Raw genomic sequence first — 13,323 nt, forward strand, 5'->3', positions numbered from 1 at the left:
TTCCAGAACCACAAGTTGGATACCTGCAAACTTTTCGTGTTTCCAAAATGGTGTGATCTAGGGCAAAATCTGAGCAGTACTTTCCTAATCTGAACTCTGCAAATTTCTAACCTGGATCTGAGTCTATGAAATACTCTTATTGGATGATTACTTCTTGGAAGTTCCAATAGACTGCTGCTGAACTTAGCCAGTATCAATCAGTTGTAAAGCTGTGCAGGTTCAGAACCACAGCACGGCAGGCTCCGCTTTGGTCTAGATTTCAAACCTTGGTTATTCCCCTGTAAGCTTTATACTGTGCCAGGTTCTGGGATTATAAGAGGTAGACTTAAGTAGATTTTTTTTAATTGTTAATTTTACTGTATTAGACTGACTTAAGTTGATTATTCAGTCAAATCTTTTATGTCTCTTTGAATTATGTTTGATAGATAGCTTTATCCTAAAACATTTTATGCCATAGATTAACTTTCTCTTATCTCAGGCTATTTTATTGGATGATGATGAAGCCAACCTCAAGAAAGCTCGTGAAGTAGGAATGGTCACAATCCTTGCCCGAGATACTGACGTGGCTCTGAAGGAATTGGAAAAATCAACTGGCATACAGGTAATTATGAACTTAAAGTTGTTGTGTTAATTGTTGGAGCTAGTTTTGATCTAAAAATAAAAAGCCTTTTTGATTTAGCCTTTGCGGATGATTTTTTTAAAAAATCCATTATTGTTCTAAGTCCTTGCACCTTTCTTATTTGATTTTTCTCCAACTTTCTACTTTTCTTTTGTGTATGCTTTAAATGTGTTTCTTATAAATAATCTCTTTTTGGATTTTGATTGTTAATCCATTCTGCTATGCTTCTATTTTATGTATGAGTTCATTCCATGCATATATAATTATGATTACTAACTATGGATTTCCCCTTCATCTTATTTCTCTTATCCTTCTCTCTCCCTTCCTCCCTCCTCCTTCCTTCCTTCTATCCCTCCCTCCGTGTCTCTCTCTCTCTCTCTCTCTCTCTCTCTCTCTCTCTCTCTCTCTCTCTCTCTCTCTCTCTCTCTCTCTCCTTTCTCATCAGTGGTTTACTTCTGATCACTACCTCCATGAATCTGCCTTCCCTTCTCTCAGCCTGCCCCATATTCTTGTCTCTTTAACGGGAGTGAAGTTCAGCCTCATTTTTTCTCTCTACTGTAATAGATCTTTCATGCCCTGTGAGATAATTTACCCCATTCTTTCTCTTTCTTCTCTCTTCTCCCAGCGCAATCCTCTTTCTTACCTTTTAATTTTTTATATCATTTCATCTAAGTCAACTTATAATGGCACCATCTGTCTATATCCCTCCTAATTACCCTAATATTGATATAATTATTAAGAGTTACAAGTATCATCTTCCTGTGTAGGGATGTAAACAGTTTAATCTTATTGAATCCCTGTTTTCTCTTTCCTGTTTATCTTTTATGCTTCTTGAGTCTCGTATTTGAAAATGATTTTTTCTGTTTAGTTCTAATTATATTTTAATCTAGAATGCTTGAAAATCCTGTTTCCTCGAAGATCCTGAGTGAAATCTTTTCTATAATTCTTCTAACATATAATTGGGCTAGGAAATTGTTTCACCCCACTCTTTTATTGATTCTGCAGCTCCATAATTAATTTTGAGACATGATTTAAATTGTATGGAGGAGAATTTGGCAGAGCTCACGCAAGTGCCTGCCTTTTCTCCACCATCTTTTTGCTCTGCCCTCCAGAAAAGGGTTTTATATTCAAACCTCATCATTTTAATTTGGTCAATATAATTATTCCTTCAATTCACTATCTCAGATTTTTCAGATGCAGCATATTACTTTCTCTTTTTTTCCAGCCCTTTCTCTACCTCTTCTTTATTCTTTCTCTAATTCACTTTTTTTTAATAACACCATTAATTTTAGTATATTTCACTCTGATTGTGTTATTTACCAAACTATTTTCCATATTTCCTACATCCCTAAGGGCTGGTATTTGTATCCCAGGTTGAAAGCTCTTTTTGAAGTCTTCTCCAGGTCAAACATGATGGGTTTCTTTGAATAATCTTTATATGATTTGATCTCAAGGTTCTTCACCATCCTAGTTGCTCCTTCCATGGTTTAGATATTTCTTTATTAACCTCAACACCCTAGAAAACACTGAGAAAATTTATAGAAGGAAACTAAGGGCTTGTCTTTCATCATAATTTTTGCTTTCAGTTTCTCCACCAAACTATGATGCGGCCTATTGCAATACAGCCAAGCAGTGTTGCCCATGGATGTGTTGAAGTTAAGGTAAGAACAATTAGTTGTGAATGAGGGTGGGTAGGAGTGAGAAATGAGAGTGTTTGTCCACACTGTTGTAGCATTTCACTTCTCCCTATAAGCACTGGTCACTATATGAAAAAGGGACAGGAGTGTTTGACCAGGTGTCATATAGGAGGAGGTAGGTAATATAATAATAATAACTTACATTTGGATTGCACTTACTATGTGCAGGAATTTGCTTCTCATTCAAGCATCATAACAAAATTAGGAGGTAGGTGCTGTTATTATTTCCATTTTACAGCTGAGGAAACTGAGAAAAGGAAGAGTAGAGATCTCTCTGTATATTTTATGGCTGTGAGATATGGCAAACAATCTCCAAAAAATCAAAAACTATGATGATCTACTTCTAATTCTTTCTACATAGTTGTTTGTTGTTTCTCCATTAGAATGTGAGTTCCTTGTGATGATGAACTCTATCCCTTGCATTTAGCATAATGGCTGTGGTCAGATCTTAAGATAATCTCGGATTCAGCTGATGCTATCAATGTTGAAGACACCCCAGGGTCCATAATGTATGGCAGGGATACTGAGTAAGGCCAAAATAAAGTCATAGCACTCTTTTACACTAATTAAAGATATAAAATTCTGTGTTAGGATTTATTAATTTCTCATTGTCTAATATTTAAACATGTTATTAATTGGAAAAGTGATATATTAACAACAACATCAATTATGATAACAGTGATAATAGCTAGCATATAGAGAGCAGATTAAGTTTTGCAAAAGGTTTTCCATATGTTATTTGTTCTGCACAACAACCCTGTGAGATAGGTGCTATTTTTATTCTGAACTTTAAAAATTAGATAAATGGGAGTTGTGAAATGACCCAACCATCCTGGAGAACAATTGGGAACCATGCACAGAGCCATTACTAGGTCTGTCTTCCAAGGAAACCATAAAGGAGGGGAAAGGAGCCACATGTGCAATAATATTTTGTAGCAGCTCTTTTTATAGTAGCAAGGAATTGGACAGTGAATAGATGCTCATCACTTGGGGAAATGGCAGAACAAGTTGTGGAATATGAAGGTAATGGAATATTATTTTCTATTAAAAATAATGATGAGTAGGTTGATTTTAGAAAGACATGAAAAGATTTACACGAATTGATGCTGAAAGAAACAAACAGAATCAGGAATACATTGTACTCAATAACAACAAGAATATGCAATAATCAAGTATGAAAGACTTGGACCTTTCAGTGGTTTCAGTGATCCAAAGCAACTCCAATAGACTTTGGACAGAAAATACCATCTGCATTCAGAAAAAGAACTAAGGAGACTGAATGTAAATCAGCACATGCTATGTTCACTTTTTCCCCCTGTTTTTTAATATCTTCCATCATTTTTTTCTTTTGCTTTGCTTTTTCTCTCCCAACATGATTCATAAAGCAATGTGTATTTAAAAAATTCTAACTCGGTAATTGAGGCAGAAAAAGATTAAATGAAATGCCCAGAATCACACAGCTAGTGAGTATCTGAGGCTACATATGAAAATTTTAAAAAAGAGGAAAAACAATCTATGCTCTCAAGCATCTCCCAGTCTGTTATTTTTTTCTAACTTAACAAGCAGGTTGTACAAAAGGTTATTCATTTTTGCACAATTACAATCACTTGTCCTTAGGTGCCTTCTTCTAGCCATGTTTACCTGGTAAGAAGATCTCACAACAATATCCTTGGATGGGAGAAAGAAGCTCTTAAAGCTAGAGATTGGAATGTCCTATTTTGGACTTAGGGGAGCTGTAAGTGGGCTAGTGATATATATGACTACCCAATCAGGCCTGCCATCAGAGGTAACTTTTGTCCATATTTTCCCTGCCTTTCACCCTACCACCCAGTGTGGTAGGGGCCTTCTCCAATTTCATTTTTTCTTGACATTGTAAGTATTCTGTTGTTCATCAGTTATTTATCCTTTCTTATCACCTCATGACCAACTCTTCTTCTTTTTCATATATACATGTCTTCAATGATAGCTTCTGTACTGTTTTGCTGTTATTTACATTGCAGCCTACTCATGCCCTGTTTTGTGTCTCTCTGTTGCCATGAGTCAATCAACAAGCATTTATTTGAAACTTACCTGTGACATGAATTGTACTAAATGCTAGGGAGATAGTTCCTTATCTCAGGGAATCCACAGTCTAATGGAGAAACAACAAATAAAGAGCTATGTACAAAGAAGAATCATCAGAAGTAGTTCATCATGGTTTTTGATTCTTGGGAGATTATTGTGCAATATTTCACAGCCATAAATACAGAGAGATTTCTAACCTACCTTGCTTCAGTTTCCTCAGCTATAAAATGGAAATAATAATAGCACTTACATCCTAATTTTGTTGTAATGGTTGAATGAGACAATAATTAGCAAATTTCTACACATAGTAAGTGCAATCTAAATGTAAGTTGTTATTATCTTCATTATTACCTACCACCAAGGTGTATTGTCAAAATAAAATTAAGATAATTTTTGTAAATCTTAAAGCACAATCTCACATGCTAGCTATTAATATTTAAGATAAAAAGAACATTGGATTTGGAGTTGAAGAACTGGATTCAAGTTCTTACTTATCACTTACTACTTGTGGGACCCTTAGACAAATCATTTAAATTATCTGAGCTTCAGTATCCTATAGAATGAAAGGTTGAACTAAGTGACCTTCACAATCCCTCTTATTTCCCTCTCACTCCTTCTCTTCTCTTTCTGCCTTTCTCCCTCCCTTTCCCCTCCATATCCTCTATTTCTTTCCCTCTTCCCCTCCCTTCATCTCTTCTTCCTTCTCTTTTCCTTTCCTCTCTGTCTCCCTCCCATCATTCTTCTATCTTTCATTTTCTCCCCTCCTTTTCCTCTCCCTCCCATTTTCTATTTTCTTCTCTCTCCCTCCTTTATCTTTCTCTTTCCTCCTCTCTTCCTCCTTGCTCTTTTTTCATCTTTCCCCTTTTATTCCCACCCTATTCTTCTCTCTTTCACTCTCCCTCTTTCTCTTATTTTTCTGCCTTTCCCCCTCTCTTTCTTCTTCCCTCTCTTCCTCTAATGCACTCTCTCTATTCAGTACATGCCTAGAATTGGGGAGGGAGAGGAGGAGAGAGAGTGCCTGTTAGAACCTATGGGGGACCAGCAACCACATGAAGACCAGCAATGATTCGAGAATGTGGAGCCTATGCTTTTGCATCCATTGTCCAGCCTAAGAACTTGTTAGCCACAGCCTCCCTGTCTCTCACACAGCCTGGTGTCCAGCTGCATTTCGTGGAGATGGGCTCTGGGCCTGTTGTGATTCTCTGCCATGGCTTTCCTGAAAGCTGGTTCTCTTGGAGGTATCAGGTAAGTCTCAGCCCAGATTGACTCCATTTTGGTGGGGGTGAGTTGAGGGGAAGAGTACCCTGATTCATTATGAAGAATAGTAAAGAGTGTTGAGCATAAGTCAGGTAATACTGATTTATAACTGATAATTCCCAGTAACTTTCTTAGAAAATAAGTGACAAGAGACCTGCATGAATGAAAAGAGTTTACATAATGGGAGTTGCCTTTATTGTTGAAATCTTAAGTCACTGCTCACTTCTCCGACCAAAAACTCAAAAAACTAACAGACAAACAAAAAGAAACAACTAACTGGGATGTAGGGCCATGCAAATTCTCTGAATTTCTTTTAATTACTTTAGGCTAATAAAGAAGAGAGCAGACTAAGGTAGGGTCATTAATATCAAATGCTTCATCTCATTCTTTAGATCCCAGCTCTAGCAGAAACAGGCTACCGGGTTATTGTTCCAGATATGAAAGGCTATGGCGATTCTTCTGCCCCCCATGGTGAGTTCATTTTTATAGAGTTTACCAAATGAGATCACATTTGTAAAGTACAAAGCATAGTACTTGGCATATAGTAGTCACTTAAAAGTTTATTCTCTTCCTTTCTCCCTTCTAAGTAAATTATTCTTTTACTCAGCCCTACACATTACTAGAAATTAAGGGGCTATATTTATTTATTTATTTATTTATTTTTTTTATTCATTTTTCCAAATTATCCCCTCCCTCCCTCCACTCCCTCCCCCCGATGACAGGCAATCAAGGGGCTATATTTAAGACTAGTTCCACTGCTTACTAGGAGTATGATGACATAAAAACATATTATTTCACCTTCTCTGATCCTTATTGTCCTCACTTCTCAACAGTAAGGGTCAGACCAGTTGACCTCTAGAGCTCAGAGGACATACAATATTGAGTCTAGAATCAGGAAGACACATCTTTAGGAATTCAAATCTGTCCTCAGACATTGTGCCTCAGCCCAGTGGCCCTGCACAAGACAGTTATCCCTGTGTCCCTTAATTTCCTTATCTGTAAATGGAGCTGGAGTAGGAAGCGGTAAACTATTCCTGTATCTTTGCTAAGAAAACCTTAAATGAAACAACTTAACAACACCAACAAAAATTAGTCTTTAGGGTCTCATCAATCTTTTAAAACTCTACTATTCTGAGCAAGCATCTTGGTGCTGTGGAAACAACACTGACTCTTTCAAGTCCTGCTTATGATGCTTGCTATCAGTATAACCTGGAATCAATGAATTTCCTGTGTCCCAAAGGCCCCTCTCTCCATGAATCCCTCAGAATGTAATTTAACTAGATTGAACCTATTTGTCAGCAGTTCCCTCCTTTTTCAAGGGAGTGTTTGTGACTGCTTTTGTTTGAAGCCACTTGCCCATGGATAAGATGATTCTCTATTAAACTTATTCATATGCAAAGTGGGGATGATAGTTGCAGGATTATTGTCATCATCAAATTATGTGAAGCACTTTGCAAATTTTAAAATGATCCCTATGTGTTATAGTGAAATCTGAGCAGATATCACTGCCTCTGGAATAGGTAAAGAGAAGAGCTTGACATATGAGCATCCGGGAACTCCAGAATAGGTTTTGATAAATTACATGATAGAAATTTTTTTCCTTCCTTCAGAAATAGAAGAATATTCCCAGGAAGTCATATGTAAGGTAAGGAAGAACTGTTTGGCATTTTTTTTTCAATCCCATTTCACTAATGCAGACTATCCTCCGGAAACTAACGGAATTCCCTCCTAGAGACAGAAAGAGCCATTTGCTTTTCTAAACTTCTGTCATCTTAGTCTTTACTCTAGTTAACCTAAGCTGCTTTCTCAGTATAATGTTGAAATGTGGAAATTGCTTCTGTACAAACCCCCCAAAAGCATGAAGTCAGTCCATTAGTATTTTTTTCTTTAGCAAGCCAGCTAGTCAACTAATTAGCAAGATTTGTTGAATCTGTGATATTCCAATCAATTACTTATTTGGATGGTGAAAAAATAGAAAGATCCAGTGAAGATTCTAAAATTCAAAGCTTTTTATTTTGTTGTTTGGTTTTATTTTTTATTTTTGCAAGGCAGTCATGGTTAAGTGGCTTGTCTAGGGTTAATTAATAAACCTCTTGTGTCTGAGACCAGATTTGAATTCAGATCCTCCTGTCTTCAGGGCCACTACTCTATCCACTATACTATCTAGCTACCCCCCAGTTTCAAAATTAATAAGAAAGTACCTTTATTCCTTCTAATTGTGGAGAGAAGATCTTCTTGACACTCCGTGACTCTTAATGACCACATGGCCCTGTCTCAGATGAAATACTGTATTGTTCATTAAGGAAGGAGAGAATTGGTACATGTGGCTGTTAAGCCACTGTTAGTGACATAAGAAAGAGAATGGAGAGTGGGAGAAAAAACAACAAAAATTACATTCAGTAAAGGCCATGGAAAGATAAACTAAAAATTAATTGTAAATTAAATGATCTAATCCTAAAGAATGAATGACTCAAACAATAAATCATAGAAACAAACAATTTTACCCAAAAAAACAAAAATAATGAGACAGCATACCAAAATTTATGGATGCAGCAAAAATGGCTCTTAGGGAAAATGTTTTATCTCTCACATATATGCTTATATGAATAAAATAGAGAAAGAAGAGATCAATAAATTGAGCATGCAATTTAAAAAAACTAAGAAAACAATATTAAAAATCTAATTAGAAATTCTGAAAATCAAAGGAAAAATTATTAAAATTGAAAGTAAGAAAACTATTGAACTTTAGTTGGAGAGTGGCTGAACTAATTGTGGTATATGAATGTAATGGAATACCATTGTTCTATAAGAAATTAAGAGCATACTAATATCAGAAAATCCTGTAAAGATTTACATGAACTGATACTGAGTAAAGTGAGAACTAAAAGAAGTACACCATAACAGCAAGATTATGTGATGACCAACTATGATAAACATAGTTCTTCTTAGTAATCCAATAATCCAAGACAATTCCTAAAGACATGGAGTGGAAAATGCTATCCACATCCATAAAAAGAGCTACGGAGTCTGATACAAATCAAAGCATTCTATTTTCAGTTTTGTTGTTAGTTTTCTTTTTCTAGATTTTCCCTTTTGTTCTGATTCTTCTTTCACAACATGATTAATGTGAAAATATGTTTAATATAATTGAATCTGTATAACCTATATCGGATTGCTTGCCATATTGGAGAAGGGGGAGAAGAGAGAAGGAGGCCCCAAAATGAAAATCAAAATACTCTAAAATATAATATATATATATATATATGTAATATATAATATAAAAATATAAATGTCAAAAACTAATAAGGTAAAAAAATTGCAGAGGAACAGAAAATGTATGTAAATTATTTTGCAGACTTTTGTGCATTTTTTCCTCTGAAACTCTTTTTTTCATCAATTCATTCTTCTTATTTCAATGTTTAGATAGAAATATTCTGGAAACAAGTGACCCTTGCTATTATCCCTTTATAATCAATCTTCTATAGACTCTTATAAGGTGGGTGAAAGAACTACTTTTTTAAGTTGAATAAATGTATCAATATTAATGTTATCATTATGCCTGTGGAAGAAGGACGTGGGAAGGTCTAGAGTGTTTCAAACACACTATCAGAGTGATATCTAGATGAAAGTGAATCAACATGTTGAGGTATTGAGCAGACATTTCTAACTGTTCTTATTTTTTTTTTCTTCTTTAGGAGCTGATTACTTTCCTGGATAAGCTGGTAAGAAATTGGGCTATTCCACTATAGAGTGGAAACCATCAGTGAAGCATTCTTGGAAGGAATGTGTGATTTGAGGTGGAACTTGAAAGAAATATAGGATTTTAAGGGGCAAGAAAGGAGGGAGAAAGGGAGACAGTAGAAATAGATAATGGAAAACAAAATGTGTGATGGAATGACACATTTAGAGTTGGAAAGTATTTTGGAGATCAATGAGTCCAAATAGATAAGGACACTGAGATCTGAAGTTGAATAACTTACCCAGGATCACACAGACAATAACTAGCAGAATGGATACTGCAGCCAGAGTCCCCTGATTCTAATTTCCATGCCATTTCTAGCTCAGGTCTGGGAAATATAGAGCTAACTACATATTGGTTATAGTTGAAGTAATCAGAGCAGATGGAATCTCCAAGGAAAAGATTGATGGAAAAGACTGGTAAAAAAAAAAAAGAGAGAGAGAGAGAGAGAGACAGAGAGAGAGAGAGAGAGAGAGAGAGAGAGAGAGAGAGAGAGAGAGAGAGAGAGAGAGAGAGAGAAGTAGAATACAAAGAGCCTTTTAGAGTACATTTTGAGGATGTGGAGAACAAAAGTAGATTGAAGAAAGAGCAGTGCTTCTAGTGATAGGAAAATCAGAACAATGTAGTATAGAAGCTAAAAAGAAAGTTTCTTTTAAAAATGTTTTCTTTCCATTAACAAGCACATTATCCTCAGGGGAAGGGAAAGAAAAAATCTCTTATAACCTATATACAAAATCTGGGAAAACAAATCCCCACATTAGGCATTCCTTCTGTATCTTGAGCTCATTATCATTCTATCTGGAGATGGATAACATACTGCATCATTGGTTGGTTCTTTGGAATCATTGTTGGATTGTTGGTAATTGCATTGATCAGAATTCTTAAGTCTTTCAAAGTTGTTTGTCTTTACAATATTGTTACTTTCGAAATTGTTTTCCTGGTTCTGACTTTGCACTATCTTGATTCATATAAGCCTTCCCAAGTTTCCCTGAAATCAGAAGGAGTTCACAAATGGCACAATAGGGGTATGGAGAATATTCAATGGTATCAGAGATCAAAAAGAGTGAGCACTGAGAAGGGGGAAGGGGAAAGGGAAGCCACTGAATTTGGTGATTATTAGGTGATTAATTGATAACTTGTAAAGTTTCCAGAAGTATGGTGAGGATGAACCCAAATTATTAGTCAATCTATAGGCATTTATTAAGAATCTGCTAAGTGCCAGGCACTAGGCTGGGCATTTCAAAAGAAAAGTCATTCCTGATCTTTAGGAGTTAATACTCTGCTAGGTTAAGTCAAGAATGTTAAAGTGTTATAGACAAGACAGTGAATATTGGCCACTTGTTCAAAAAGTTTAGAAGGTAGAAAATGGTATGAGAGTTTTTTCAATGGTTTAAAATTGTCAAGTAGACAATTCTGAGGATTTGGAGAATTTTCAAATTTGAAAGAAAGAAGAAACTTGTGGAGACAGGTGAAAGATACCTGGGGGTGGATAAATGAGAGAGCAAAGTTTTTAAAGAAATGCCAACAAACAAGAACAAGAGATAAGAAGGGAGTTTTTTTTAGAAAAGAGTTGGGATACTCTCTTTGAACCAGGATAGGTGAGAGAATAGGTGGATTTAACATCAGATGGGTTTTGTAGTAGAGAGGAAAAAAGATGAATGATAGGGCTAGTTGGGACTATCGGAGAATGGAAGCATGGGGTAGTTGTTATGAAGATTATTTTAGGAAATCTCTGACAGATTTTTTAAAAGGTACTGAGCAGCAGAATTAAATGAAACTTTTGGAAGAATTTTAGCAAGAATTCTAATTCTTCAGGGCCTTGGAGCTGTGCATTTGCTGACCCATCCTCTATTTCAGATCTCATCTCATATATTTCTATTCTTCAGGGTATTTTCCAAGCAGTGTTTATTGGCCATAACTGGGGTGGTGTTGTGGTGTGGAACCTGGCTCTCTGGTATCCAGAAAGAGTAAGGTAACTACAGAACACAGATAGTGTGGTGGAACTGAGTCAGCAAAGGGGGGGGGGGGAAGCACCTGTTTCTGGGCCTCAGTATTTTAAACTATAAGATAAAACTACATGACATCTAAGAACTCATAACTCTAAGTTTTTATGTGTGATATAGTTTTAGTTATGATCAAATTCCTGAAATTCTTAATGTTAAGACTATCTGGTAGGTAGGGCAAGATATAAACTTATTAACACATTAGCAAAGATTAATTAATTGCTGTGAATATGGGCAACATCACTTCTTTCCTCTCATTCCCAATTCTGGATTATATAAAATCTGAAAATAAAATGTAATTTATATTCTTGATACTCACATACTCACAAATGCACACATATACACACCTACATACATATATAAATGATGGGGCAGATTTAACCAGTGATGCATTCATGGTAAGGATTTGGTTTGAGTGGGCCTTGAAAGATTTCCAGAATTTTAAAGGACAGAGAGCGAGAAGAAGCTATAGTGGGGATTGGTTATGTAAAAGGAATAGGGAATAGAATGTTACATGTATGTATGTGTGAGTGTAAATATATACACACATGCACATACATATATATGTACATTTCTTTTCATTACACCTACTATTTCTTGAACACCTACTATGTGCCAGGCACTTTGATTAGTTCTGGGAATTTAAAGACTAAAAATATTCTTGCTTTTGAGAAACTTAAATTTTACAGAATAGAAAAGATGTGTACATAGAGAAATCTATATAGAAATAGATCCCACTGTCAGTGTGTAAGTTGTATTTAAGGGTTAGTGTGGCCCAGGGTACTTAGGAAACACCTCAGTTATTTGAGAAACTCAACCTCTGAGCCACGTAACAATTGCCTGTTATCAATGGGGGCAAACTCTAATAGAAACAAAGACCACAAATCATACCTAAAGAGTCTGGTATATTGATATAGAAAATTATTTATTTGCATTATCTATTCAATTATGTTTTCATTTCTTTTAAATATTTTCTAATTTCTTATTAATCTGGTTTGGGCCACATTCAGGTGTGTTGTGTCATTGGGCACATGTTTGATGCTCTAGCCTGTATCGTGTGGTGAGAAGGAATTTTCTCCTTTGAAATATATATACATTGAGGGGCAGCTAGATGGTACAGTGGATAGAGTGCCATTGCTTGCCCTGAAATCAGGAAGATCTGAGTTCAAATCCAGCCTCAGACAAACTGTGTGACCATGGGCAAGTCACTTAACCCCAGTTGCTTCAGGGAAAAAAAAGAAATATACATTGAACTCATATGACTCAGTAGCCTTCCTCTACCCTACTTTCTAACCCCCAACCTCTGTTCCATTCTCCAAAAACTATGTTCAAAGTATTCTTTATTTGGTATTCTCTATAGTAGTTTTGGAAGCTAATATCTTAGAATGTCTTTAATTCTGGGATGTCAATTTATTTGGGATTTTTTGGTCATAGAAATCAGGGGCAGCATATAATAAATGTTGGAACCTTTTTGCTGGGAAATGTCAAACCTTGGTATTTTAAATCAGGAACATATCTTAAAAAGGCAGAGCCAAGATAGTAGAGTACAGTAGAGTAGCAACTTAGCAGAACTCTCCCCACATTTCCCTGTGAATATCTTTTTAAAAATTCCTCAAATAGAATTCTGGAGTGGTAGAGCCAAAATCACATTGAGGTGAGAAATTTTTCCAGCCTAGATGACTCGGAAGGTCAGTAGAACAGGTCTGTGACACAGGAATGGGGGCCTGCCTGGAGGAGCACAAGCAGCAAGCTCTGGAGATGGCCATTTAAGCAGTACCAGCAGCTTCCAAAGCTCTCATTCCAGAGACAATAAGAAGCTGGACAAGTGGTCAGAAAGAGATTACATTGAGCCTTTTGCTGACATTGGGTGCCTCTGGCACAAGTGGCAACTCTATTGCTCCTACCTAATTCTGGGTCAAAGTTTCAAAATGGAAAGGATTGCTT

At 36.1% G+C, this 13,323-nt stretch overlaps 1 protein-coding gene across 2 annotated transcripts in view; it reads left to right on the top strand.

Annotated features, from left to right (window-relative positions):
- The window catches only part of LOC141555471 (bifunctional epoxide hydrolase 2-like), a 52,562-nt gene that overhangs the window by 12,354 nt on the left and 26,885 nt on the right, over window positions 1-13,323 (top strand). For both annotated transcript variants that reach the window (XM_074288384.1, XM_074288385.1), the window contains exons 5-11: window positions 479-601; window positions 2,206-2,280; window positions 5,530-5,625; window positions 6,030-6,108; window positions 7,248-7,282; window positions 9,333-9,359; window positions 11,263-11,348. In XM_074288384.1, coding sequence (XP_074144485.1) covers window positions 479-601; window positions 2,206-2,280; window positions 5,530-5,625; window positions 6,030-6,108; window positions 7,248-7,282; window positions 9,333-9,359; window positions 11,263-11,348 — 521 coding nt within the window. The remainder of the gene's footprint in view (window positions 1-478; window positions 602-2,205; window positions 2,281-5,529; window positions 5,626-6,029; window positions 6,109-7,247; window positions 7,283-9,332; window positions 9,360-11,262; window positions 11,349-13,323) is intronic.

This window comes from Sminthopsis crassicaudata, chromosome 2 (assembly GCF_048593235.1).
Source record: "Sminthopsis crassicaudata isolate SCR6 chromosome 2, ASM4859323v1, whole genome shotgun sequence".
Lineage (NCBI taxonomy): Eukaryota > Metazoa > Chordata > Mammalia > Dasyuromorphia > Dasyuridae > Sminthopsis > Sminthopsis crassicaudata.